The 23,487-nt window shown below is 43.4% G+C and overlaps 3 protein-coding genes across 3 annotated transcripts; 2 read left to right on the top strand and 1 right to left on the bottom strand.

Annotated features, from left to right (window-relative positions):
- Nucleotides 1–2,040: 2,040 nt before the first annotated feature.
- Nucleotides 2,041–4,027, bottom strand: kcnk15 (potassium channel, subfamily K, member 15). The gene is made up of 2 exons (XM_033969228.2): nucleotides 3,572–4,027; nucleotides 2,041–3,464 (listed from the first exon to the last, which is right to left on the bottom strand). Exons 1-2 carry the CDS (start codon nucleotides 3,852–3,854, stop codon nucleotides 2,497–2,499), a joined length of 1,251 nt encoding a protein of 416 aa, XP_033825119.1. The 5' UTR covers nucleotides 3,855–4,027; the 3' UTR covers nucleotides 2,041–2,496.
- A 3,700-nt stretch (nucleotides 4,028–7,727) lies between these two features.
- Nucleotides 7,728–12,289, top strand: ogfr (opioid growth factor receptor). The gene is made up of 7 exons (XM_033969213.2): nucleotides 7,728–8,020; nucleotides 8,572–8,637; nucleotides 8,708–8,789; nucleotides 8,873–8,951; nucleotides 9,032–9,098; nucleotides 9,169–9,317; nucleotides 10,590–12,289. The coding sequence occupies exons 1-7, from the start codon at nucleotides 7,817–7,819 to the stop codon at nucleotides 11,632–11,634; spliced, it is 1,692 nt and encodes a 563-aa protein (XP_033825104.1). The 5' UTR covers nucleotides 7,728–7,816; the 3' UTR covers nucleotides 11,635–12,289.
- Nucleotides 12,290–12,740: 451 nt separating this feature from the next.
- col9a3 (collagen, type IX, alpha 3) lies at nucleotides 12,741–22,867 on the top strand. The gene is made up of 32 exons (XM_033969250.2): nucleotides 12,741–13,028; nucleotides 13,754–13,822; nucleotides 14,785–14,820; nucleotides 14,901–14,972; nucleotides 15,054–15,107; nucleotides 16,265–16,300; nucleotides 16,379–16,402; nucleotides 16,508–16,561; nucleotides 16,721–16,774; nucleotides 16,938–16,979; nucleotides 17,055–17,111; nucleotides 17,185–17,238; nucleotides 17,315–17,368; nucleotides 17,490–17,543; nucleotides 17,616–17,669; nucleotides 17,794–17,847; nucleotides 17,931–17,984; nucleotides 18,059–18,112; nucleotides 18,184–18,237; nucleotides 18,352–18,396; nucleotides 18,493–18,546; nucleotides 18,639–18,692; nucleotides 20,021–20,074; nucleotides 20,155–20,226; nucleotides 20,907–20,942; nucleotides 21,062–21,106; nucleotides 21,189–21,221; nucleotides 21,829–21,975; nucleotides 22,048–22,102; nucleotides 22,177–22,359; nucleotides 22,427–22,504; nucleotides 22,609–22,867. Exons 1-32 carry the CDS (start codon nucleotides 12,963–12,965, stop codon nucleotides 22,791–22,793), a joined length of 2,037 nt encoding a protein of 678 aa, XP_033825141.1. The 5' UTR covers nucleotides 12,741–12,962; the 3' UTR covers nucleotides 22,794–22,867.
- Nucleotides 22,868–23,487: the final 620 nt, after the last annotated feature.

Below are 23,487 nucleotides of genomic sequence, written 5' to 3' on the forward strand. Positions count from 1 at the left end.
AGGCGCTAACGACACTGAAACAGAAACAAATACAGTGGTCCCTCGTTTATCGTGGCTGTTACGTTCTGGAAATAACCCGCTATTTATTTTTTACATTATTCTCTCTGTTTTTGTCTGTAAAACCCCTCACCACACACTTTATACACTTTTCTCACACAGGCGTTAACATTTTCTCACGTTTCTCTCTCGTTTAAACTCTCTCAAAGTTCAAACCTTCGTAGGCGTCTTTGTCGGTGCAGAACGTTTCATCGACATTGTGGGTTTTGTCGGTGGAGAAAACAAATCGCAAACGTACAGCACTTCAGAGTCACACTGAGATCCAACGTTTATGTAAATTTGTCTGAACACATTCTGTACTGGACAGGAGACACGGCACGGAGGAGACTGATGGACAATGGTCTACAGTCCAACAGCCAATCAGGACGCACGACACAATGATCTACAGTCCAACAGCCAATCAGGACGCACGACACAATGATCTACAGTCCAACAGCCAATCAGGACGCACAACACACAAAATCTGCGAAACAGCGAGACCACGAAAGGTGACGGACGACTGCACGTTGAAACGGTAATTAATGGCCTTATTCAACCTTTAATGGCCCTACTCCCCCGCCCCATTGTCCTCATTGTTTCCCTTGTTTGCCTTTGGGTCTGAGGATGAAAGAAGAAGAAGAAGAAGCAGTTTGGACGAACAGCCGAACGTCTTCACTCCTCCGTCGCTTTGTCCAGTGACAGATTTAACCCTCGGCTTCTGTGGATCAGACCCGGACTGAGGCGTCACACAGACTTTTACATGCGAAGAAACTGAGAGAAGATTATGTACAAGAACGACTCGAGCGTGTTAATAAAGAACTGAACACAAATGAGCGTCGGTTCAGGTGGCGATTAAAACTGTCACGAGCGTTTGCCAGATGCATTTACTCATAATTACTTCATAAAATATCCTCATTCCTCCCTGTGCGTAATACAATCATCAGCCAGAGGTGTCAGTGTCGCTACAAACAACTGAAATCCCCCAAAGTGCAGCTCCCACAGGGGGCGCTGTTGGTCTGACCAGACTGTGCAGTTTTAAATATATAATGTTAAATCAGTAAAGGTGGATAGATTAATGGAATATAAGAAATAAGAAAGAAAAAATACACTACCAGTAAAAAGATTTGGACACATTTCATTTGTTTTTGTTGTTTTTGTTGTTGTTTTTTTTTACTATTTTCTACATTTTATAAACACACAAAGGACATGAAATATATTAAGTAAGATATATGGAATAAAGCAGCAAAAAAAAGTGATTTTTTAATATATATTTTATATTTAAATCCTCAAAATAACCACCTTTTGCTTCGAAAAATATTTATTATTTATTCAACTTTTTTTCTTACTTCTTACTTCATATATTTGGTGTTTTCTGTTTATAAAATGTAGAAAGTAGTAAAATAAAAAATATTAAATGAGAGGGTGAGTCCAAACTTCTGACTGGTCATGTACATATTGTGAATGTTGTTTAATTATATACAAAGCTGTAATATTCAGAATAAAATGTATAATAAAATGAGCTATAACATTAAAAATTAAAATAGAAAATAGCAACTTCGAAATAAGACGTTTCTGTTCTTTTTTGTTGAGCTTTATATTAAACTCATCCGTCTGATACTTAAACCTAAACGAAAACATTTAAAGAAACGTTTTAAACTTTTTGGATTGTCCTAACACTGTGTGAATGTCGTTATGGGGACGCTCCAAAAATATGACATCATTTTGGTCAATTTAGCCGGAAATATGAGGTCCCGGGGCAAGAAACCTCACACGGGGCCCCCCTCTAATGTAAATGAAAAGGAAGAGGGACTCATTCTGGGCCCTTAAGACACTGGGGCCCGGGACAACAGACCCCCCTGCCCCTCGTTACTTATGAAGACCCTGTATTCAACGCTGCCAGTTATGGTTACACAGGAATAATAAAGTCACAGCGAGTGGAACAATACGTCAAAAACTGTATGTTATGGTTATTTTAGGAGTAAATGTTGCTACAAAGACACGGCGCCACGTTCAGCCCCGTCTGTTTTAATGCCCTTCCTCGTGATTTACAGTTTATGGCAACATCTGTGTGAGGGAAAACACTAAATTAATGTGCAAATCTCTCCCCGAGAAGAGCAAAAGAGGAAAATACTCCAAACAAACCCCCTAACTACAAAACACAACGCCATGAATCGGTTGAAGAACTGAAACTTGGAAGTGAATTTGAGAACTATGAGGTCGTTTCAGTCTCATTTTCAGCGTTTTGCATGAGTCCATATTGAGACAGAGTGTCCCGTTTGGCAGACTGTGTGCTCTAGTGTGGTGAAAAGTTAGTAGTTATGTAAGTGTAGTTTAAAATAGCCGTGTGCTCTCGCAGCAAATTGTGTCGTATCGCCGTTGTGCACCTGCCGACTTTACCAAACCCCGTAGTACAAATTCAAGTTTCTCAAAATAGTGAACATTCATAAAACTCTTTTCTCATTACACAGATTTTCTCCTGGACCTCGCAAAGTCGTGAAAGGCGTGTCTGGGGGACAGGGCGCTCCCCGGTGAAGAGAACCCGGTATTGTCTCTACATCCGGCCAAACATCCTTCAATTCTGTACGACACCGAGTTGTAGTGCACAGAATTAAGATGGCAGCCGTGGTTTTCTGCCATGAGCGGACTGTCACAGACGCCCAGCCGGTAGCACATACAGGAGCACAGGGAGCTCAGGCTGGACTGGGGTCTCCTGTCCCCGGCGATGTGGAGGTGTAAGCGGGAGCGGCGGGGGCTCCCGTGTCTCTCCTGGTCGTCTGCGGGGGAGGAGATCAGGTTGGTGCGGCTGGTCCCCTCCTCCATCGGGAGAAAGAGAGCGCTGTGTCTCCGCCTGTGCACCGTCCTCTGCCTGCGCTCCCCCAGGATCCGAAGACTTCCGTCCAAAAGGCCCTTGTTCCTCTTGAGGGACACCCGCTCCTGCGCGTCCCGCCGCTCGTCCTCAGAGTTCATGGTGAGAAATCGAAGAACGACGAGATTCAGAAAAGCCCCAATGACGGTGAGGCCGACCAGGATGTACATGAAACTGAAGGCCACGTACGGAGTTTTCTCTTGAAGATCTTCTTTCTTCTGCAGGGCCACAAAGTCCCCGAAGCCGATGGTGGTGAGTGTGATGAAGCAGTAGTAGTACGCGTGGAAGAAACTCCATCCTTCAAAGTGAGCGAAGGCCGCGGCGCCCACACACAGCGTCCCGAGGCACGACAGGAAGCCCACCAGCACCATGTTCTCCATGGAGACCTCTGTGCGCCTGCAGCCCAAACACTGCTTCGTTTTGTGGAGGAGATAACGCACAAACGTGTTCATGCGCTCGCCCAGGCTCTGGAACATGACCAGGGTGAGAGGGATGCCCAGAACCGCGTAGAACATGCAGAACACCTTCCCCGCGTCTGTGCCCGGAGCTGCGTGTCCATAACCTCAAAACACAGAGAAGCAACAAGAAACTCAGACTCAGGAGGCCTCATCTTCACACACATGAGAACGCACGTTTAACAGGATCAAACTACAGCCTCTTTAAACTCACCTATCGTGGTAATGACTGTTATGGCAAAGTAAAAGGATCCCGCAAATTTCCACTGCCTGCCCGCGCGGTGCGGCTCCGCCTGGAGCACCACGCGCTCGATCTCACGGTAGTCTTCCTCAGTGAAGCGGTACTTCTTCTTCATCTCGCTGCGCTTCTGCTCCAGGACGCGCCTCCGGGAGCTCTCCGTCTCAGACTCCAGCGCGTCAAACACCGCGGCACCGACCAGTAAATACGAGAACATGCAGAGGATGAGAGACAGCGTCCGCACGTTCTGCTTTTTCATCTTTGCATCGGCGCGTTCAGGCGGTGCTCTGCCTCCACATTCAGGCGGTGCTCTGCCTCCACATTCAGGCGGTGCTCTGCCTCCACATTCAGGCGGTGCTCTGCCTCCACATTCAGGCGGTGCACAGACCTGTGGCTCTGGTCCACGCGGAGAGGAATGTGTGAACACGCGCCTGACCTGCGCTTTCACCTGTTACGCGCTATTTAAGCGGGAGCTCAGTGCGCATGCGCAAAACAAATGGGGAAAAAAAACACTTGATCTTCATAAATCACATTTAATTTAGTCCATCGCTCTCGCCGTAGAGTCACAGCAGAAAAAAGTGCAACAAGTTCAGTCTCTCCTGCAGAAAGAGGAGGAGGAGGAGGACGAGTGGGAGGAGGAGGAGGAGAGAGGGAGGAGGATGAGGAGAGGGAGGAGAAGGCGAGAGGGAGGAGGAGGACGACGAGAGGGAGGAGGAGGACGACGAGAGGGAGGAGGAGGACGACGAGAGGGAGGAGGAGGACGACGAGAGGGAGGAGGAGGAGGAGAGAGGGAGGAGAAGGCGAGAGGGAGGAGGAGGAGGAAGATGAGAGGGAGGAGGAGGAAGGGGAGGAGGAAGTGAAGGAGAGGAGGAAGAAAAAGAGGAGAGGAGGAGGAGAGGAAGAAGAGGAGAGGGAGGAGGAAGAGGAAGAGAGGGGGAGAGGAGGAGGAAAGGAGGGGAGGAGGAAAAGGAAGAGGAGGGAGAACAGAGGAGGGGAGGAAGGGGAGGAGGAAGTGAAGGACAGGAGGAGGAGAGAAGGAAGAAAAAGAGGAGAGGAGGAGAAGAGGAGAGGGAGGAGGAGTAGGAGAAGAGGAGAGGAGGTAGAGGAGGTAGAAGAGAGGAGGAGAGAAGGAGGAGGAGAGGGGAAAGAGGAAGAGGAGGAGGAGGTGGTGGAGGAGAGGGAGGAGGAGTAGGAGAAAAGGAGAGGGGGAGGTAGAGGAGGAGAGAAAGAGGAGGAGGAGGTAGAGGAGGGAGTCAGCACCAGGGACAGCACCTGGAGTTTTCTGTGGTCAAACTGTTTCATATCTAAAGTGGAGGCAGCGTCTTCAGACTGAGCTGTGACAACATCACTGATCCACTTTTAATACCACATTTAAGTTCAATTGTGTAAAATATTTGATTTTAAAATAGTCTGAGAATGAGCAAGATAAAGGAGCTATAAACCAAAAACTCAAAATGTAAAAATAAATAATAATAATAATAATAATAATAATAATAATAATAATAATAATAATGCAGTCGTCAGCTGTGTGAAGCTTCTCTGTCGTGTGATTCTTCTGGAAAACCTGTAGCCCAAGTTCTGTGTGTTGCCATGGTTACGTAAAGGCGAGCAGATGCGTAATTTACTAAAATGACACAAATATTAGATAATAAACAAAAGCATATAACAAATAATAATGTGCTATTAAACTACTCGTGAAGGACGGGTCAAATGCAGAGGACAGACTTCCCCCTGGAGCAGTAACATATTTTATCAAAGCTTCAGTCTCAGAACAAAGTAAAACGAACATATTTATAACTGTGAGTGACAGATGATGTAATGCAGGAGCGCGGTGTCACATCAGGTGGAGCACACAGCTTCACTCCTGCTCTTGTTCTCGTGGCCTGTGCTTCAGTTAAGTGGCTAAATCAGCACTTCCATCCCTGTTGTGCATCAAACCAGACCTCCATAAATCAATTAGACCTCCGCCTCCGAAGAGAGAGAGCGACTTCAGGCCACAGACTCAGACATCAATCCAGGTGCGAGGCCAGAGACATGACGGGGTTCAAAGACTCACAGGATTATGCAAGTTTCACACTAAATGAGTCCTGTTGTTATATTAGTGTAAGTGGTGTTAGTAATGCGCTGAAAATGCATAAACTATCAGACTCAGTGATGACTGTACGGTGGAGAGGGGGCAGAGGGGGCAGAGGGGGCAGAGGGGGATCAATAGAGAGCCCCCGAAAAGATGCAAATTTATTATTTATTTATTTTACTACAGTTCTTGTTTTATTGTATACTCTGTGTGGTTTGTGTTTTATTTTCTGGTGAACTTCTGTGCCTGTGTTATTGTTTTCCTTTAATATTACCACATATTATGCTGACCATACTCAGCTATTATTATTATTATTATTATTATTACTGTTGTTGTTACTATTCTATTATTATTATTATTGCCATTATTATTATTATTATTATTATTATTATTATTATTGTTGTTACTATTATTATTATTGTTATTATTATTATTATTATTATTATTATTATTGTCATTATTATTATTATTATTATTGTTATTGTTACTATTATTATTATTATTGATACTATTATTATTGTCATTATTATTGTTATTGTTGTTGTTGTTGCTATTATATGTATTTTACTTTCTGTATTTTATTTATATATATGTGCATATCTAGGGATGTATGTGCGTATATATATTTATTTATTTATTTATATATATTTTCTGTTTCTGTTGCACGGTCCTGTCTGGGTGGGAGGGCTGTAAAATGTTAAAATCCAATAAAAAATTAATAAAAAACAAAAATGCATAGTTTGGTTGTGCTGATTCTTTGCTCTGCTCCAGCGCAGCCAATATTATACAATTTATGTTATTTATGTTCATATTTAATAAAACGTGAAACTATTTTTGTCGTGATCGTTTCAAACATGATCGTATGCCACAGAACAAACAGGATGCTCAGCGGCTTTAGAAAAAATAATAAATAAATAGGTTTTTTCTTTACTATCATCCTGGGACATTATTAAAATCATTACATCAGGTGGTGACGTTCATATTAACACCAGATTGTTTTCATTATTTACATGTTTTAGATGCTCAGTTCCATTTCTCCAGTGTCAGATCAGCTCAGTCTACTCTTCTATTGTGAGTTTAAAGATATATTCTATTTTTTACTGTCCTGAATCTCTCACTCGTTCCTTTGTCCTGTTTTCTGCAGCACTGAACACAAAACGCACTGGTGGAGCCTCGTTACACAAACTTGAGCCATTACATTGTCAAATATTTATGAATCTGCAGTGAGAACAGCTACAGTTAATGATTTTCCACCTCCAAAGAAACATCCATCCACCGTGAAACCAGCGGAAAAACATCCGTGAATGTATTTTATGAAGAAGCTCTGGCACTAAATAGCAACACCAAATCCTGGATGCCTGCAGAGCCCGCTGGTTTCCACAGTAACTAAGACCAAAAATAGACTCCCACACCAGCGGCCATTCAGCGCCCAGTCCCCTGTGATAAAGACAGACTATTTATACCTCCTGATGGTGAAGACGCCGCGTAAAAAAGTCATGTCACCAATTAATGTCAAGTGATGCACATGAAAGAGTCACATTTAAGACCACACAGAGACGAGGGGACTCCAGGAGGACACTTCACCCTCTCAGGGACAAGCAGCTGAATCACAAACTATTTTTGTGATGTAAAATTAATCTGAGGTTGCTGATATTATTTGGATAGAACATGAGCATCTGCATAACAAATAACACACTGAAGGCGTGTTCTTTTGTGCAGTAAAACAGTTTTCCCTTTTGTGTCACGTCTATAACATGAGAGCGGAAGAAGCTTCTTCTTTCATGAGCTAAATATGTCAAATATGTCAAATATGTAACTGTTCATAGAGTGACGTCAGTCCATATTTCAGAGTTTGTCCTGAGTCTGCGTGAACAGTGAACAGTTTAACTCCTCACATTTATTTATATAAACACAGATGTGCACAGACGCGCTCAGCATCATAATGTTTGCTTCTTTGTGTGTTTCAGTGGGATGAACTCATTTTCAGTCTCTTTCAGACTCTGTTTTTTCCCAGGTGTCCCTGAAGGCAGCAGCGGTGCGCGCTCCCGTGTCGATGGCAGAGCTCGCGCGCGCGCTCCCGGTGCGTGTGGTGGCAGAGACGTTAGCGCAGGTCCAGGTCTCAGCATGAGGACAGTCTGACTCTGTACATGTCCTTCACTCGAGCCAAACGCGTCTGCAGCTCGCTTCTCCTGCGCACGTTTCTGAAGAGTTTCTCTGTGATGGAGGACGACTGTGTGTGCGAGTACGACTCCACCTGGGACACGGAGAGTGATGGAGACGACCCTGCTGCAGAGAGCCTGCCCCGGCGGCCGAACCAGGACAAAAACAAGACATCCTGGACACTGGTGTCTGTACGTGATGTAATAAGAGCCGTAAATGAGCCGTGTGTGATTAGACCTGTGTGTGCACAGCTCTGCAGCCAACTCCAGGAGGCGCTGCTTTTATTCAGCTCAGCTAATGCTAGCTCTGCTAGGCTAACTGCACTAGCATCAGTGTTAGCACAGACCAGCAGAAACTCAGCATGTGAGAAATGTGAGATTAAACATGACACAATGTCTGAGTCTGGACTGAGACTGAGGCCTGTCTCATGCACATGTGTCCATGGGTCTGTCCTCATTGCTCTGTCCTCATTGCTCTGTCCTCATGTCTTCTGTCCTCATGGTTCTCTCCTTATGCTTCTGCACTCCTGGTTCTGTCCTCACAGTTCTGTCCTCCTGGTTCTGTCCTCCTGGTTCTGTCCTCCTGGTTCTGTCCTCCTGGTTCTGTCCTCACGGTTCTGTCCTCACGGTTCTGTCCTCACGGTTCTGTCCTCCTGGTTCTGTCCTCCTGGTTCTGTCCTCCTGGTTCTGTCCTCGTCATAACATGTGTATCCGTCTTATATTAAATCTTTTTCTTTTTGCAGTGGCACCCGACTCCCCGGAACATGAGAGCAGCGAAGGACATGCAGAACTACAGAAGAGGATATCCTGTGAGTTTTTTAATTTAACCTCGACTCAAAGTACAGTCTGTAAACGTGCACGTGTTTATTTCTCTCTCAGAACTTAACCGACGACGAGTGCCCCGAGGATAAAATGAACAACCTGCAGTTTTATCTCAATAAATCCCCCTCGGCTCCAGATGGTAGAGTCCTGTTTGTTACTGCACACGTAGGACACATTCTGTAACTGAAATAATGTCAATAATGTTTTGGATTTCACGCACAGACGTCTACATCGACTCGTTTCTGAAGGATTGGAAAAACGACTACAAGAGACTGGAGCGAGTTCATTCATATATTCAGTGGTACGTGAAAATGTTCTGTTTGACGCTTTAACACGAGCCTTTTATAGCTTGTATTGCTATTACTTATTTATTTGTTTTAGGCTTTTCCCGCTGAGAGAACCAGGGGTCAATTACATGGCGTCTGAACTCACCAGGAAGGAGATCGAGGTCAGTTTAATCTTCTCAGAATGAACAGTTTCTGCGGTCCACACATTAAACGATCCCCCGTGTTTCGTAGGCCTTCAAGAAGAGCGAGGACGCCAAAAAGAGACTTGTGGAATCGTATGAACTGATGCTGGGCTTTTACGGAATCCGCCTGGTCGACAAAGACACCGGTGAAGTGAAGCGAGCCGAGAACTGGAAGGAACGCTTCGGGAATCTGGAGCGGTCAGTTATAGTATTTGCTCAGATTTTAACTCTTATACTTGTACTTAAATTTAGAGATCGGGCTTTTTCTGGTCCGATACTGATGTCGATACTTTGGCTTTAAAGTTTCTGCCGATCCCCGATAACGACTGATACTGAAAATGGTAAAATGATCCAAACGTTTTTGTGTTTTGGAACTACAGAACAGCTTTTTAGAAATGTGTATTTGCGTGAGATGTTTTGGGCCAACACTGCTGGGTAAATCCTCTTATTACAATAGTTTATAAACCAAAATGTGGTATCGTCTGAAGCCGATATCCGATCCACTAGATTTTTCAATATCAGTGCTATCAGGCCTGTCACCGTAACACATTTTGAAGTGCCATATAATTCTGAAGTAAATATAGACGATAAACGATAAAACTGAGACCAAACCATAAAGTAGAATTACAGTGGTCCCTCGTTTAACCGTGTAAAATCCACGAAACGGCGAGAGGTGAACTTTGTATTGTATTGTATCCCCAAAAAGTGTTTTAAATGTACAAGATTGTTTTAAAAATATGAGCTGCAATTAACAACAGAATGCAGCGCTTAAGCAGTGAGTTTTTGTCTTTAATGAGTCATAGACGTTTATAATTCCACCTTCAGCTCAAATCTCATTGTGGTTCAGAAAATCAACCAGATATTTCCACTAGAGCAAAGAAAAAGTCCCACGATAAATATTGATCCCCAAAAACTATTGTTCCATCTGTTATGTTTTAAACCAGAGGCGTCAAACTCAAATTCACCGAGGGACAAAATTAAAACTGGGCCAAACTAAATATTTATTGAAAAATTTCAACAACATCTGCATGTTTTTCAGAAGGGGTGGATTAAATTTGAGTGAGGCGACAGGAGCAGATGCTAACGAGTGTCAACAGAAGTGGTGGGGGCCAGCACCAACATATTTGCAAAGCATTCTGGGATTCGTAGTATTAGAGGTGCATGTTCTAATACATATTTGATACAATCTCACGGGCCAAATATAATTATATCGAGGGACAAATTGGGCCCATGGGCCTGAGTCTGACATGTCCGTCTTAAACACTAAGTCGATATAGTACAAAGGGCGACTGGCTCAGTTAGTAGAGTGCCCACTGATCCAAAGGTTGGCGGTTTAAATCCAGATCTCAACTTAAGTGGTGTATGAATGGGTGAGTGGTTTCTTGATGTAAAGCGCTTTGAGTGTCTTGAAGATGGAAAAGCGATACGTAAAAATCTGACCATTTGGGGGTTTTTTTTGTTTTTTTTTAGGAATATGCACAACAATCTGCGCATCACCCGGATCCTGAAGAGCCTGGGGGAGCTGGGCTTCGAGCACTATCAGGCTCCTCTCGTGCACTTCTTTCTGGAGGAGACTCTGGTGAGGAAGACCCTGAGCAGTGTCAAAAGAAGCGTCCTGGACTACTTCCTGTTTGCCGTTCTGGACAAGCAGAAACGCCAGGAGCTGGTGCGTTACGCCTATCTGCACTTTGAGCCAAAGGATAAATTTGTGTGGTGTCCCAGGAAAATTCAGAGACAATTCCGCAAAGCAGAGAAGAGATCGGAAGTTGTCGGGAACGGTGATGGGAAAGACGACTCACGAGCTAAGGCTAAAGAAATGGACACGAAAGAAGACGCTGTAGATAATAAAATAAAGTCTCCAAAAGCTGAGAAAACAAGTAACGACAAAATAAAACCCGAAGCGTCTCCTGAACCAAAAGAGGAAGTTGTCGAAAATGGCAACGCGTGCAGTGAGACCAACAACAACATCGTAAGTAACGGAAGCGACTGCACGGACGACGAAGGAATGGAACACTCTCCCAGCGCTGAAAACGAAGACGCTACATCTGAAACCGGCTCGGGCCAGAAGGACAGCACCCAGGAAGCGGACAGCGCTATGCAAACGGACGGCGAGATCAAAAAACCACCAAAGAAGAAGAGAGACGACGACGCGGACTCAGACGAGGATTTTGGATCGCCTCAGAAAGAAGTTAAAAACGCTTGTAACAAAACGACAGGTCAGCAAACGCCGCTCAAGACCTCGAAAGCCTCTCTTTTGTCGGGAAGGGAGGAAAAAATCCCACGGACTGAATATAATCCCACCACAGACAAAGACGAAGTGGTGGAGATGTCGCAAGAGTCTGTGCCGGCTCTAAATGGGTCAGCGGAAAGCGGCTCCGACAAAACGGCGGAAGAGCAGATAAACGGGAAAGAATCTGAGCCGATGGATACGGATTCAAGCCCCTCCAACGGGATCAACACGTCCGCAGACTTAGCAATTAATAACAAGGAAGTCGTCAACGGAACGAAGAAGTAACGAGTGACTTTTAAAGGACTTTGAAAGACCTTTTGGCCTTATCTCTGCGTAGATATTTATACGTTTTTTCACTTTCAAAGGACTACGAATACGAACTCATTTTCTCAAGGGCCAATCAGATCCGATTTACATTAAGTTCTCAATAATGTACACTTGATAGCGTTTATAACTTTACTACTCTTTGCACTTCAAATACATTTAGAAGAGTTCTGTTCTTTATTGTAAGAAGTTTGACTGCGTTTTCTGCTAGACCCAGTGTTACGAACTAAAGACTGAATGTCATGATTTAAGCTATATTTAAGTAGGTTAAGTGAAGTTGCACAAAATGCTCCATTGCAGATTGGGGAAGTTTTCTTTGTTCAAATTGTGCCAAAAATGTCACATGACTTGTTGATTGTAAAATATATAGGTACAGTATATGTCTTTAAGCAGAACTGAAAAGCCTTGGCTGCCATTTTGGATCTGCTGTATATTGAGATGAGAATAGCTTAAGAATTTAAATCCAGGGCGATGATTTTGGTTTTGAAATTTCATGATGCATTTTTGTAACTGCACTTATTTTTCCCATGTTGTAAGTTGTAGTATTTAAATAATGAAATGTTAATAACTTTACAAAAATGCTGAATTCTTTATAAATGAAACTTTCTTGGCTGAACATCTGGCGATTGACCGAGCAGAATTAAAAGTTATATTGTTTTATAAAACCTTTGTTGGAGTTGCTTTCGTCTCTTTTTAACGGGCCTGTCAGAATGCATTCACTTTACTCTGTTTTAGTGGCGTCTTTTGGCAGTAAACTGATGTAAATGTATTGGTGTGACTCATGCTGGAGCTGGAGTGAGTTGGTGAAGCCGGAGGGAGAGTGTGGAGGAGGATTTCAGCTTTTCTTTCTTTAGACAAAATGAAGATATGCAGTGTTAAGATTTCCATTCACTTCAATCCGGAAATCTTGTTCTAGGGGTCTGAGCTGGGCTTTTATACATGTACAGAAACTCCAGTAAACCCTGTGTCTGCTCTGTGAGAACCCCCTCCTAAGGCCACATACCAGATCCTTAGCTCTGCCCACTCGTGTCCGAAATGGTTCCCCTCATCCCTGTGCGTCCTTCAGCAGTCCCTCTTTGACCCCCCTCGCCCCTCTGTGCGGTCCGCTGTGAGTTCAGCCCCTTCGACTGGAGACTCGGGTTTATCTGGTACCAGGGAGGACTCCATTCAGGTCCTGTACGCTGCACGTTAAGGGCCTCTCCGTGACGGGCGCAGGGGGGACTGTGGACCGGGTACCGGGGATTTGACCGTGTTTCTTTGAATCGGTTTCGTGAGGGCGAGCGGGAGCCATGGCGAGGGTCTCCGCGCTCTGTGTGCTTGTGCTGTGCCAACTCCTGACGTGGTCATCCGCACAGGTAAGACTCTACAGGACTGATTTTAACATTTAATTTAAACTTTTAGAAAGAACGGTGCGTAAGAGACTGCGGCGATTAACCGACTGAGATCCAGTTCCATTATTTGATGAGAGCAGAGTTTACTGCTGTGTCTGGGATTGTCCAGGAGCGCGCAGGTGTTTGATGGGACAGTTTATGGCACGTTACATAGACACATCTCTCTATTGATTATTATAGAGAGATGTTATAATTGTGCATTTTAATTGTGCGCAGGTGTCTGCGCTGCGCACGGTGGATTAAGTCTGGGTTGTTTCCTCTGAACCTGTGGAATGCGCGCACTGCAGATCCGCGCGCACAAAGCCGCTTCTGTTCATTCAGCTCCAGGTTTGAGGCAGAAGCTTAGTCAAACTTTCAGACAAATAAAAAGCAAGAAATGCTGAACTAGAAAAACACGAGCTCTTAAAAGTTACACTTTTACAGTTGTTCTGCGCCAGTGTTGGATTTTGCGTCATTACGCACGACATTTGTGCATTTTGGTTGAAGTTAAAAAAAAATTGCACCGCGATGAAAAATAGTAAATTCTCTCCAAAGCAGATGGTGCAGCTGTTATTGTGCTGCACTGAATCACACTGTGCACTGGTGAATGTGATCAAATGTATTTATGTCAGTTTTATCACATTTTTACATTTCCAGTATGATCTGGTTTATTCTATAATGCATATTTGTTTTGTTTATTATTCTTTCAGAGGCCTGGCCCCAGAGGATCCCCTGGGCAGCCAGGACCCCCAGGACCTCCAGGAAAAGATGGCACAGATGTGAGTTACACCCTCTGCCCTGAGACTAAGTCTAACTGTGGATGTTATTAAATTAAATCATGTAGTGAAAAAAACACTGATCTGAAAATGTATTTTATGAACAGAAAGTAGTTTGTGTGTCTCCTCAAAGTGTCCACACACTTATGAATAATAAATATGATTGTCGTTATAAGTATAATCAGTGACACACACATCCTCACAGTTAGGACGTACGTCTTGTGCATCTTGTATGTTTTGCCCCTAAATCTATTGACAAAATCATTGCTTGAATGAATTTGATGTGTCCAGGTGTTGTACTTTTATGTTAGTGACTCCGCCCACCTGCCCTCCCCCCAGGATTAAATAATAACGTGTTTTCAAATGGGAGGGTTTAGTTTTCATAGAGAACACGTATCACTATTTTTATGAGCATCAAAAGAAAAAGACTCCCTAATTCTGTTTAATCTGTTTGTTTGTTTTTTAAGTAGATAAAACATTTCAGGTGCACATGTCTATTTTAATTTGCTGAAATCATAAAAGTTGATTTGTAAAAAACACAAGGAAATTAGATTATGCAAAATCCCACTTTGGCGATAGGTTTGCTCTGGTGAGTCATTACTTCTACTCTGCTCCCACTTTCAATTAACATTTTAAGTCTGAAATGGTCCGTGTGGGGGAAGCGTTTGGACCTTTTAATAGGAGATATTTTTGGTAAAGTTTGTACGGGACACAGAGGGCCCATTCATACATTCCCCAGCGCAGTGAGAGCATCTCGAGTTTCAGCTCACACCTTTAGCCCCCCTGTCTCTCCCCAAACCAAACGGAGGGTTTTATCATGTGACCATCCTCCACTGGGCCAATTTAGACATGTTTATTCTTCACTAGGTCCTGCACAAGTCGGACATTTTGTATTAAACATGGAATATTGGCTTATTGGCTGCACCTTTAGGAGAATAGATCACTTAAATGTTTGTGTGTTTCAGGGTAAACCGGGCCCTGCTGGTCTGCCAGGGAAAGCAGTAAGTATTTAACCTCAACGAAGTCTTACGGATTAGGATTTTTTTTAGGATGAGTGATGTATAGATGTTCTTTTCTATAGGGACCCAAAGGAAAAGCTGGAATTCCCGGAAAAGCAGGAAAACCGGGCTTGCCTGGACTACCCGGAGTGGATGTAAGTTCGTAAATCCGTAAATGTGAACTGAAAGCTGCAGCGGCCATTTTAAATTGCCCATAATGCAATGTGTTTGTTCAGGGATTGACTGGTCCTGACGGTCCAGCTGGAAAAGACGGACCCGCAGGAGAAGCAGTAAGTGGACACATGGAAACAAACTCGGAGATTTTAGTTTTATCGAAAAGGGGGGATGAGATGGAGACAAGGTAAAGTCGAACTGTCAGATCAGATTTGTCAACTCTGCCTCATGGTGGGAATACTTTTAATGAGGGATCAAAATCGGATTTTCCCTCTAATCCGGACCGGAATGCTTACTGCCTCCAGCGAATCTCACGGGATGAAGTGTGTGGGTCTAGTGCTGAACAGGTATAATCCACCGACAGATGAGGAGAAGACATTTAATGGGAAGTTGGTTTGGTTCACTTTTTAAAATCTGAAAATGTAAGAGCCAATATTACTCTACGGATGTAAAAATCCACGAAAAACCATCGCACCTGCAGAAATAACTACATTTTTGTAACCACTTGGGTCAATATATGTGCAAATAACAACTTACACACTTAAATAACACCACAACTGCTTGGAGCTACATAATCTTGCTGTTTCTTAGAGTCATTTTTGCTTTGAAAGGCTCTGCTAAACACAAAACTGTACAGAAATCTCACTTGTCCTCCACATCTAATTATAGCAGTTGTCTCTTATGTTATGACTATTATGCTTTATTCCAATGACAGCTCATTATTGTTATCCCGGTAGAACACATGTTGGGAAAAAACACCCAGGAATCTTGACTGTGAAGCTACATATTTAGTGTCGAGGCAGATAAAGCCCAGACAATCAAACTCTAATGAGGAAGTGTGTTGACAAGTGCTGCTAATTACTTTGATTAGCAGAGTGTTATCGCACAGACCTGACAGGAATACTCAAGATTATAGGGAGAAATGACAAAGAGTTTTTGCACATTTTAGTGCTTGTCTGATAGTGGCAGTGTGGGGATGTCTGTGTGCTGAGAGGCTTATTTGGGTTCTTTAGAGCTCTCACCTCAAAGACAACACAAATACAGCTGTGATGGATCAATAGGCTGAGACCAAGAGGAAGGTTTAACAGACACAAGCAGCAGAACCATGTGGGGTCTCAGCACAGACGTGGAATATATTTACTGTAGGTCACTTTGAATTATTCTGAGATGTCATAACTTGCTCTCAGTCGTGTCCACCATAGTGGGAGTATATTTGAATAATGAAAGTAGTGACCTGTGCGATGTTCTGATGTGGTCTGGTGTCTCCTCACAGGGTGAAGCAGGACCTCCTGGACCAGCCGGGCCTCCGGTAAGTAGAGCCTTAAAACCACAAAAACTGTAATGTGGACTTTGATGTGACTTAATGCTCCCTCTGTGTCTTCCGTAGGGCAGAGGGAGAGCGGGAGCCCCAGTGAGTGCACAGCCCTGATCTATTCTTTACAAACAGATCAAATGTGATGTTGAAGTTATACTTTATATGAGCCTTTGTCCCAAAACAAAACTGTTTTATTTTCAGGGTTTACCCGGAACTAATGGCCTCCCAGGAGGAATGGGACCACAGGGGTCAACTGTGAGTGTTTTTTAATCAAATGCAATTTACAATCTTTTGTGTTTTTGTGACATGCTGTATTTTTAAAAAACCCAAATAGTTATTACTCACCAGTCAGTTTAGTTGTGTATTCTGCCGTAGTTCAAAGGTCAAATGGATCTTCACTGTTGTTTGTAACAGGGTCTCGAGGGGCTTCCTGGACTTCCCGGCCCACCTGGTCCTGATGGTCCTCCTGTGAGTATAGGACCTTTTACACATGTTTTATCAGGTGTATTGTTCTTCTTGTTGGATTGGTAAACATGCTTTTACTGCCATCTAGTGGCTGTTTGGTTTAGTTCATCATCTGAATGGTTTAAATGTAGGACAGGTGTAACATTTATGTGTTTTGTTATTTCAGGGACTCCCAGGCACTCTTCAAGATCTCAACGGTGACCTTCTTGTAAGTTCCTTGTACCTATACACCACAGACAGACACAGAGTAAGAACAAACTGTACTGATAAGTGATGTTTTTAGTGTCCAGCCATATGCCCCCCCGGCCCCCCCGGCCCACCCGGGATGCCAGGATTCAAGGTAAAGACAATATAAATATCATGATTTATACTCACTCTTGCCTCATGCTGACCTTTGGTGTTTCTGCCCACAGGGTCACACTGGACACAAAGGAGATAAAGGAGAGGCTGGGAAGGATGGAGAGAGGGTGAGTGAAGGAGTGAATATCATGTGTGATCAGTTTATGTCTGTGATTCTCACCTGAGTCTGATTCACCTGTGCAGGGAGACGCTGGGCCTCCAGGGCCACCTGGTATTCCAGGCACTGTGGGTCTGCAGGTGAGCACACCCACACACACATACACGCACACACTCACACACACACACTCTGTTACTGTGGTAGTATCACTATGGCACATCTTCATTTCTTTATATATTTATCCTGAAATGTCTTTGTTAGGGCCCACGTGGTCTGAGGGGGCTGCAGGGGCCCATGGGGGCCGTAGGAGACAGAGTAAGTCCATTTTTAGCCTCCTGCTCTTTTTGTATTGAATAGACTTAAGCCTGACCTTTTCTTTGACCCTAGGGCTTACCTGGCTTCAGAGGCAAACCTGGAGCTGCCGGCCTCATTGGAAAAACAGTGAGTTCCTCTCTGTCTGTAACACGACTGTAAAGTTCTGCAGCTTTGGCCCTTTAGCCCTTTAGCTAACACAGAGTTGGTCCTATAAATGAATAGCTGTACATGTTTCATCTGATGCTTCCAGGGCGACGCTGGAGAGAAAGGACCACAAGGGTTTAGAGGACCGAAGGGAGAGATGGTGAGTGACCGTCGTAAACACAGCACTAACATACAGCACATGTCTTTGTTATGCAGAAGATCAACAATATATGACACTTTCAGGGTAAAATTGGCCCTAAAGGAGCGCCTGGAGGGGCTGGGCCTAAGGGGGAGCCTGTGAGTATAAACCTGACAAACAAACACCTCTATGTCCAGCTGACCTTTATAACAGCCCTGTCTCGTGTCATCAGGGTATTCCAGGAAGAGACGGCAAAGACGGCACACCGGGACTGGACGGAGAGAAGGCAGGACTCACAGTTTAAATGATCATTATCTCTAAAGCAGGTCCTTAAGATGGCGTCCGTTGTGTTTTCAGGGTGATGCTGGACGACATGGTGTAGTCGGAGAGAAAGGACCCACTGGACTTCCTGTAAGAAATGATATTCTTAGCTTGTGATCAATTGAATTATATCATTATAATATATTCGATCAATCAACATTTCAATTAGAGCAGACACTGAACATTATTTATCGTCTTTTACAGGGGCTCCAGGGAAAGGCCGGCACAAAGGGATCTAAAGGAGGAGTTGTAAGTACAGATACTGATGAAAACGTGTCAAAATCATACCTGCTGCTTAATATAAAAGATTATTAAAGTCGTTTCCTCTTGTGTTTGTGATCAAAGGGAGACCCAGGGAAGACGGGTGAGACGGGGCCCTCTGGAGAGCCAGGTATTCCTGTATGTATCTTGTAAAATTTGGGGGAGATTACAGTGTTATTAAAACTACATAATCCGGGGATTTTTTTTTACTGAACTGTGTCTTCCTTCAGGGTGATATCGGGGTCCCAGGAGAGCGGGGAATAGCAGGGCCTCGAGGAGTAGCTGTAAGTAAATGAAAAGTATAGAACACATTTTAACGACTTGCTACACGTTCTGTTACATAAAAATAAAATATGGAGACAAATAAACGGTGCTGCATAGAAATATTTATACATATTTAATCAGAAAAGGTTTAGACCAACACCAGAGCTGGTTGTCCCCTGCACGAATTACTACACTTTATCTACAACATTTATTTTGAAAGACTATTCCACAAGCTGAACCCTATTGTACAAAAAAACAAAAAAAAACAAAACAAAAAACAACAACACAAGAAACAAGAAACAAAATAAAATAATAATAATAATAAAAAAATAAAATAAATAATAATAATAATAATAATAATAATAATGCTTGTATACTTGTAATTGGCTTTATAGGCTCACTGAAGCCTGTCATTATTCCTTTACTCCACACATTGTAGCCACAGCTGCCCTGGGACAGACTGACAGAAGCGAGGCTGCCAATCTGCACCATCAGCCCCTCCGACCAACACCAACAGCTCACACACACACACACACCCCCACACACACACCACAATCTACACAATCACTAGCCAATATGGGTGATGTGTCTTGCCTAAAGACACAATAACAGAACTTGGTCTGAGGAGGTTGGGGGTGCTCTACCCACTGAGCCACATATAAAATAAAATATGGACATAAATAGGCCAGGCAAGTTTATTTGTACAGCACAATTCGAACACAAAGTAATTCAAAGTGAGCATTAAAATCACACAAATAAAAACATAAATAATCACAAATAATCATCATAAAATTAACATTAAAACAGAAGAGGCAGAATAAAAACCTTTCAGTCACAACAGATAAACAGAACCGTTTTGAGCCTGGATTTAAACATTGTCACAGTAGAGTCTGTCTCACATCTTCAGAAAGAATGTTCCAGGTTTTAGCTGCATAAAACTTAAACGCTGATTCCCCATGTTTAGTCCTGACTCTGGACCAGCAGGAGGCCGATCCCTGAAGTCCTCAGAGTGTGAGATGGTTCATGTGGCACTAACATGTCGGAGATATACTTTGGACCTAGGCCATGGAGAGACTTATACACAAGCAGAGCTGATTTAAAGTCTATTCTTTGAGCTACAGGAGCCAGAGACCTGAGCACAGGACACATGTGTGAAGTACTTCCTGGTTCTAGTCAGGACCCGAGCAGCAGCAAATAAATATGTTTGTTTAGTTGCTTCTGTGTAGGTAGAATGATTGACAGGCCTAATTACTTCTTTTCATGTAATAATAGATAAAAGATTCAGAACAGACACATACTTAAACACACTTAAATGAACTTAAATAATATGACTTTTTGTGTCCAACAGGGAGGAATCGGGCCAATCGGCAACGACGGGCCTCAAGGAATCAAGGGTTTCCAGGTCAGAGCCAACAAATAAATCAGGAGTAATCATTGTTAAAACCTATAATGTGTTTTACTGATTTTTACCGTCCACTGCAGGGGATGAAAGGCGCTCTGGGGGATCCTGGTCTGCCCGGGCCGACGGGAATCAGAGGAGAGTTTGGAGAAAGAGTAAGTTTGTGTGTTTCCTGAAGCATATCGTCTCTAAAGATGCCAGCTCACTTGTAGACGTAGAACCCTGAAACTTAGTGACCAAAAAATTGGGTTAGCTGGGATAAGTTTTACACCTATTTTGAATTTTTTAGTAACTACACCTTCATTAGCCTTAATAAAGCATGAACAAACACTTAATTAATAGTTTATTAAGAAAGATTCAGAACTGCTTACAGGGGTTAAGAGATAATGTGAGGGTTTCATGAAGGAGTTAAGCCTAAATAATTCTTAATAAACAATTAATCTGTTAGGAAATTAATTGAAAGTCATAGTTCATGCTTTATTAAGGTTATTAAACATTTTTAAGTTTGATTATTATTATAAATTGGTAACAAATGGTCTAACTAATTGTTTTATTGTTGTTAAGAATGAAAGAATACATCAAACTAAACAAAAGATATATGTCAAAACAACAGCCTGACCTTTTGAACTCACTGTAGTTTATAAGACGCTTGGTCCAGTCTTCCTCCTAGTGGCTGGGGGTGTGTACTGCAGTCAGACGGGCTCGCACAGGCGGCCTCTTGTTCAGTCTCAGAAGGACAAAGCCGGTCTTTATAACTGCCATGATTTCCTTCTCCTCAGGTTTGACTCCCCACTGCTCTCTCCTTCCACACTCACAGTCGCTCTCTCTCTTTTAGGGTCCGGTCGGCGCTTCTGGGGCTAAAGGAGATATGGTAAATAGTGAAATATAATGTTCCACACTGTAAGACTTTGTAAATGCATTAAAACAGCTGAATAAACTAACATTTTAAGACTGATAGACTGTATAAATAATTAGTTTTTTTAATTTCAGGGTGTAGCAGGCAGTGATGGTCTGCCAGGAGAGAATGGAGAACCTGTACGTACCCGTCGTTACTATGTTCAAATGTAAACAAAGTCTTTTATTTTCATGTGAGATTTAATAATATTTTGAATTCTAGGGTCCGTTTGGTCCAGTGGGTCAAAAGGGAGAAGTAAGTGTTTAGATTTTTTATGATTTAAATGGCCCATATTAAGTTATTTTTTGATCTGTTCTAATGTTTCCTCGTCACACACAGACCTGGAGTTGTTTTGTTTCATTCTCACATGTTTAACACACAAACCTGCAGATTTACGCTGAGTTCTTCTTCTCTCAAACTGAAAACACTCTGTTCCACCTTGTGATGTCATCATGTGGCGATACAGGAAGTGCTCCACTGTGTTTTTAAACTTCACACACCTTCACTAGAATCATTTGGATAATAATTTCAGCTGAACTAAAGGTAAAAGGAGCTGTTAACTTTAAAACCACATCACAAGGTGGAAAAGAGCATTTTGAGCTTTGGAGATTGGAGACTGTGCGAATGAAACAAAACACAGTAACAGCATTAAAACATGGCTAAAAAGTCACAAGAGTCGGTTTTACATAATATAATACCTTTAATTCTTGTCTTTTTGGCCAGTTCAGTGCTGAAATGTGCCCTAGCTGATCTGTTTTATGTTATGCTTCAATCAACTTGGCTTGAATTTAAACTTTGATTCATTTTAGTGCTGGGAAGACTTTAAATTCTTAATAAGTTTTGTAATTTTTTATATTTTTAGGCAGGGAAACGTGGAGAACTGGGGCCGAAGGGTGTGACAGGACCACAGGGTGAGCTCGGAGCCAGAGGAGCCCCAGGAAAACAAGGCCCAATGGGCTTTCAAGGAGAACAGGGCATGCCCGGAATCGCAGGGAAGACTGGAGTCCCGGTAAATCCCTGGAAAACTCTTCAACAGACATGACACATGTACAGGTGCAGATTTACACTTTGTTCTGTTTAGGGTAAACTGGTGAGCGAGCAGCACATCAGAGAGCTGTGCGGAGCCATGATTAATGGTCAGTGTGGAAATAAAATGTTTACTATGTCATTTTTGAAACGTGACCAACCGTCTGGTGTTGTCTGTCTTCAGATCAGATCGCACAGCTGGCAGCTAACCTCCGACGACCCCTGGCTCCGGGACTGGTGGGTCGCCCTGGCCCCGCGGGGGCCCCTGGTGTCCCTGGTGTAGTTGGTTCTATAGGACACCCAGGCGCCCGAGGGCCCCCCGGGTACAGGGGGCTTCCAGGAGAGCTGGGAGACCCTGGTCCAAGAGGTAAGAAGAACACAGACACAGACCTGCAGCGAGCACAGATATGACAGAATAACTTTGGTTTTAACAGGTGACGTTGGTGAACAGGGTGACAAAGGGCCCATCGGCAAAGCTATCGAGGGTCCTGTCGGAGACCAGGGATACCAAGGTAAAGACGTGTCCTCAGCAGCTGTGTCCAGGGCGGGGTGGTCCCGACAACAAAAACACGCTGAAAAATGTTTCTTTGTTCACATTTGAATGGTGTGTCCGCAGGTCTCCCAGGAGTGCCTGGTATTGTGAAGGACGGACGTGACGGGTCCCCGGGAGACCCCGGTGAGCCTGGAGAGTCAGGCAGAGTAGGAAGGACTGGGCACCAGGGACCCCCTGGAATCTGTGACACATCAGCCTGCCAAGGGGCAGCCCCTCATGGGAAATCTTCAAACCCCAAAAACCATTAAACTTAGACCAGCGGAGTCCGGTCGCCCGAGCAAACAGAGGTGATGGGACTGGAGGAAGGTGAACGATGTCTATGACAAAAGTGAATTCATGTATCACACTATGAAAAGAGAAACAGCAAACGTGATACACTGTGAGGAAAAATACAAACATCCAGGGAGCAACTTGAATCTCAGAACAATTAATGACAGGCACCAAGCAACATCAGTAAAAGAAGAGGATCAGAGTGCAAGACGACACCCGCACAGCTCCCCCTACTGTCTGATGACAGGACTTGACGGGAAATGAAAAGGAGAGATTTTTTGTGTAAAAACTGTACATGTTTCTATGCTTCTTGTACCTAACATAGTCTTCAAAACAATACAGCTCTGAACAGAATGTGTGTGTATAATGGCCCTTAAATGTAAATTACCTCAACGACAGAACACATCTTTGTGTAAAATACTTTCACTTTACACTCTGGATACAGCCTTGAGCATCGAAGCAGTACAATGAAACAGCGACCCAGGTCCCCACAAACTGCCTACATTTTGATAGTTGTTTTTAAAGTTTATGTTTTTTTTGTAGTGAATTCAAGTATCTGGATTTTTAAAACAACCAAACCATTTATGAATCAAGATGTAAATCTAAACGTTGTTTTTTTTTATCAGTTTTAGTCCCTCCATGACCTCGTCCACTATGTACTGACAGTGCTGT

Source organism: Periophthalmus magnuspinnatus, chromosome 7 (assembly GCF_009829125.3).
Source record: "Periophthalmus magnuspinnatus isolate fPerMag1 chromosome 7, fPerMag1.2.pri, whole genome shotgun sequence".
Taxonomy (NCBI): Eukaryota; Metazoa; Chordata; class Actinopteri; order Gobiiformes; family Gobiidae; genus Periophthalmus; species Periophthalmus magnuspinnatus.